Source organism: Orycteropus afer, unplaced genomic scaffold, assembly GCF_000298275.1.
Source record: "Orycteropus afer afer isolate SDZICR_OR568_19922 unplaced genomic scaffold, OryAfe1.0 scaffold00723, whole genome shotgun sequence".
In the NCBI taxonomy this organism is placed as follows: Eukaryota; Metazoa; Chordata; class Mammalia; order Tubulidentata; family Orycteropodidae; genus Orycteropus; species Orycteropus afer.
The window spans coordinates 407,727-413,212 of NW_006922310.1; the positions used below are offsets into that span (position 1 = coordinate 407,727).

Consider the following 5,486-nt stretch of genomic DNA (forward strand, 5'->3'; position numbering starts at 1 on the left):
TACAACAAAAGCAAATAAAGAAATTGAAATCCTATATGGATTTAATTAATACTTTTAAAATATTTTCTACTTTACATAGACTAAAATCATATTATTACTTTGGTGATCATTCAAGATTATCAACACTTAAACATAATTACATTAATACAGCCTAAAAACCAAAAAACAAACCCATTGCCTTCAAGTCAATTCAAATTCACAGCAACCCTAAAGGACAAGAGTAGAACTGTTCCATGTCATTTATGTAAATCTTTACAGAAACACACTGTCACATCTTTCTCCCATGGAGCAGCTAGTGGATTTGAACTGCGTACCTTTCAATTAGCAGCTGAGTGCTATTAACCACTGAGCCACCAGCAATTCTTTAATACAGCCTAATGAGGATTTTCCAGTTGAATAAAATACTGCTAATAGTGAAAAACAACTTTAACTAGAAATCTGTGGTTGGTTACAATATTCTTTCAATATTGAAATATATCCATTATAATTATATATAAATGAAAATAAATTGCTTACCTCTCTCAATTTCTCCCTCTCACGCTCCCTCTCAGCAATACGTTTTCGCCTTTCTTCCTCTTCCTTAAGAGCATTCTGTGTTTCTGTTCTTAATTTATCATCTTTAAGAATCTTTCTAATTTTCTTTCTGCCTTTTCCAGGAGACTTGGAATCATCATTTTCATCATCTTCTTCTTCTTCCTCTTCCTCCTCTTCTTCTTCCTTTTCTTCTTCTCCAGAATTACTCTATGTCATTTGAATAATTAGAGGCAAACATTACAAAGTTTTCTAAGTTTATCATTTCATAATCTACTAATTAATATATCAAGCAAGGTAGAAGAAAAACATACTAGAAAGATTTAGAATAATATTCAACGATCAAGAATGGTATTGATGGATTCAAACATGTTACAGGGAACTTTTATTCTATGTAATTCTGCCTATATAGCAGAACTTAAATTGCCTAACTTCATTGCCAGAGCAAATTTATTCACACATAAATCATTCCTCAAATTAAAGTGTGTTATTATTCAGAAAATATGCAGAGCATTTCCCATCCATTCTAAAGCTCTGAGAATGTAAAATAATGAAATAGAAAGGGTTAAAATTTTAATTATACTTGGTGAGAGTACATAAAAAATAATGTCAACCTAATACCAACCAAACAACCCACTGCCATCTAATTGATTCCAACTCATAATGACCCTATAAGATGGAGCAAAACTGCTACATAGGGTTTCTAAGGCTATAAATTTTTCAAGAACAGACTGCCTCATCTTTCCCCATAGAGTGGCTAGTGGGGTTGAACTTCTGACCTTTTGGTTAGCATTGCAGCACCACAGCTCCTAATCAAATTAATAGTTACATATATTTGTATATCCAGTAAAGCAAACCATTACAAATGCAATGTAAATAAACCAGTAGGTTGTAATTAATGAATGAAACACAGAAGACATAATAGAATATTAACTATTATTGATATAGTCTACTATACCAGTTAAGGTGGTCTGGTGGTATAATGGTTAAGACATCTGGTTTCTAACCAGAAGCTCAGCAGTTCAAACTCACCACCTGCTCCGTCGAAGAAAGATGAGGTAGTCTGATTCCATAAAGATTTACAGCCTTGGAAACCAAACAGAGATAACTATGAGATGGAATCAACTTGATGGCAGTGAATTTTGGTTTTCAGGTAACTATGCCAATTATACTTAAACCACACAGTAAATGTCTCACTACCTTGTTTTCACTGGATGAATCTTCTGGAACCTTAATGCGTCGCCTTTTCTTTTTCTGTTTATAACTCCGCTGATTTTCTTCCAATTCTGCTTTTTTTGCAGACCTGAAAAAAATTTTAAAACAAAATAAAATACTTCATGTTAAGCTTCCTTAAGCGAATAATACACTATTTTTCAGCTACTATACTTTTGTGTCTATTCCTAAAAAAGAGGGAAAAAAAATTCATGTGGCTTCTAAGAGCTATGTCAAGCAAAACACGTAATAATAATCTACTAATCCAATGATAAACATTTTAAGTTATTTAGGAGTCACTCAGCATAGGTCTAGGAAAATAGAGGGATTTTAGGACATCTCAAAAAATCACTTCTACTCAGAAATACAAATGGCCAATTTACATATTTAAAAACACCTTTAGTAAGAAAAGTTTCAGAAACTGGTAGAGAATGATACAAAAAAAAACAAAAACCCAGACTCACTGCCATTAAATCAATTCACACTTATAGCGACCTTCATCGGTGTTGAAGGAGTCTTTACAAAAGTAGATGGCCACATCTTCCATCCTCAGAGAGGCTGGTGTGTTTGAACCATAAACTTTCTGATTAGCAGTCAAATGACTTAGGCACTGTGCCACTAGAGTTCCTTCATAATGCTACAATAATCCATAAAAAGCAACACTAGCGTAATGATATACATACAGATCAAAGGAGCAGAATTCAGAGTTCAGGCAGGGGAGAAAATATTATATTTATGGTCAATTGGTTTTCCAAAATGGTACCAAGACAATTCAATGGGGAAAAAACAGGTTTTTCAACAAATGGTGCTAAGACATATCCAGGATATATCCATGAAAAACAATGAAATCAGACCTCTACTTCACATGATATAAAAAAACCTCAAAAAAGAAAGAGCTAAACGTGAGAGCAAAAGTTATAAAACTCTTAAGAAAGAAAGGAGCTCTGGTGATGCAGTGCCTAAGGCATTTTGACTGTTAACCAGAAGGATGGCAGATGAAAGCCACCAGCAAAAGAAGGAAGATGGGAAAATATACTTCCATAAAGATTTACTGCCTTGGAAACCCAATGGGAGTAACTGTGAGTCTGAACTGACTCAATCGGACTGGGTTTTAGTGGCTTAAGAAAAAATTACAACAGACCTTGGTAATTGTTGGTTAACTATGAAACTAAAAGCACAAGCAAACAAAAAACCAAACATAAAAAGTAGATAAATTGGACTTCATAAACAATAAAAACGTTTGTGCTCAACATGAACAGGTCGTTACCAGGGACAAGGGGGTGGGGGTCACATTATACATACCAGACATTTGTTATTTTTGGTGATGGGAAGGAAAACACCAAATAAGGGTGAAGTGTACAATTTGTTGAAGTGTACACAACCTGATGAAAGTAAATGATACACAAAAACTTAGACAAGTAAAAGGAACATTCTGGTAAAAATCTATGGCGTATATAATGTGGAAACAACAGAAACAACAAGCAAAAAAAATGTATGTGTGGGTTTATATGTATGTAGACTAATAAATACACAGATATGTGAATATACATGGGTGTGTATATACAGATGTATGCATATGTAAATATATATGCATGTATACAACTCTGCACATATATTCATATCTATGATAAAGCCCCTAATAGGCACAATTATGGATACTTCTAAGATACAACCAAATACTTCACAGCATTGGTCTCCTAGGTTTGAAGGATGAGGGCCATAGACTCATGAGACATTTTGTCAACTGTAATAATATAGTGCATAAGATTCATGTTCTACATCCTAATTTGGCGAGTACTGTTTAGGGGCTTAAAAGCTTCCAAGTAGCTATCTAAGATACATAGATTGGTCTGTTCTACTCTAGAGAAAAACAGAAAGAAGGAAACCAAATACTAAAAGAAGAAACTAGTCTACAGGACTAATAAAGTACCTGAAGCACAGCCTCATCTACCCTGAGACCAGAAGAATTAGATAGTGCCCAGCCACCACAACCAAGCATTCTGATCGGGGCCAAAACATAAAGACTCTGACAGAATGGGAGGAAAATAGAGGAAAAGAACCTCAAATTCATCTTTTTTAAAAAGGGGGGGGGGTGAGAAGAGGAGTTCCAGTAAGATGGCAGAATAGGCCAAAATGTTGGACAGACCATTGTCAACAAAGAAAAGAGGAACCAATTAACAAAGATACAGAATATAATCCTGGAGCCCTGACCTTTGAAGGAAAGGATAGAGAAGCGAACTAAACTCCAACAGTAGAAAAACCTGCATGAAAACACTGAAAAAGGAGACATACGGAAATGCAGTCTGTCAGTGATCCTGATGGCACAGAGAGACTGAATATTGCTGAGTGATATTAGGACTTATGGATTAGCCAAAAAATCAAGCATGCTAGCCAGGGGCTACACACAGGACTGCACTAATATCTGGTGAATAAAAGAGGAGGCAGCAAAGAGGAATGCAGACTTAGCTGTGGACTTTTGTCTGTCCAGAGGGTGTGATCATTCTGAATGTTTACAAGCAGTTCCACCATTTTGCATATTTAAAGGAACAGCAGTCTCCCAGATTGCAGGGACTTAAGAATAGGCTCCACTTACCAGGAACCATGAGGACATTAAATACCTTAAACAGCTGGAAGAGTGCAATAATCCCCTTTTTACTCTTAGAACCCACACCGACTTGGTGAATGAAGGTGAGGCTATCCCTCACTCCCAGCTACTTTCTGGGCTGCCAGGAATTCCATCAAAGGCTCTGCACTAAGACAGAGCCTGGGTGACAAGCCCACCTTCCCCAGATTTTTTTTCCTTTTTTTCAGCTTTTTTTCTCTGTTTTAGAACTATTATTATTATTAGTTCTTGTCCTTTTTATTATTATTCTTTATTCTTCCCTTCCCAGGTTCTCATTTTCAGCTTTTTCTCTATTCCCAGTTCCTGGTTTCAATTTTTTCTTTCTCGTGGTTAACCCCCCTACTTATTTTTCTTTTAAAATTTTTCCCATTTTTTTTCTTCATTGTTCTCCTACTCTAACTTTTTTCTATTACTGGACTCTCTCCAGATATGGTGAGGTTGTTTTGTTTGTTTGTTTGTTTGTGTGTGTGTGTATGCTTTTGTGACTGTTCCTGTGTACTTATGTGGTGTGTTTTTTGTCTGCTTGCTTTTAATTTTTTTATGCCTTTTTCATTCCTGTTTTTGTCCACCTGAGTGAGAGACAGCAACAGTCCCCATACAACACAACTACACCTGCAACTCCTGGGCTTCACTTATTGAGTGAGAGCCACCACTTGCTTCTCCACCAACTGGCCAATGATAAATTACCACCAACAAGAGTCTGACTCATCCTTAGCTGTTCTTCACAAACAGTTAACGTAGATCTAACTAAAACACAGTCAAAATGTCTCAGAGACAACAGACCATCACCAAGAGAAAGTGGTGGAAAAAAGGGAGCAGGATACAGACCCAGATGGAACACATGCCTGAGGAAGAAGCAGCATTGGAAATCCCTAATAAGGAATTCAAAAGAATTATATTTAAGTGTCTTCAAAGCATTGAGAGACAGATCAAGGAAAACACTGACAAAATTTTGGAACCACAGGCAAAACCCTACAACAATTTTGGAAAAAAATACAAGAACAAAATGACAAAATAAATGAAAAATCAGAAATGATACAAAATCCAGAGATACAAATCCAGAATATTAATACTAAATTTTTATAAATAGATAACACATTGGAAAGGCAAAGGAGAAGAA

General features: G+C 35.7%; 1 protein-coding gene across 1 annotated transcript in view; it reads right to left on the reverse strand.

Moving 5' to 3' along the window:
* The window catches only part of ATRX (ATRX chromatin remodeler), a 474,500-nt gene that overhangs the window by 346,505 nt on the left and 122,509 nt on the right, over positions 1–5,486 (reverse strand). The window contains exons 14-15 of the mRNA XM_007957255.2: positions 1,732–1,834; positions 517–741 (exon numbers count right to left, since the gene is read on the reverse strand). Coding sequence (XP_007955446.1) covers positions 517–741; positions 1,732–1,834 — 328 coding nt within the window. The remainder of the gene's footprint in view (positions 1–516; positions 742–1,731; positions 1,835–5,486) is intronic.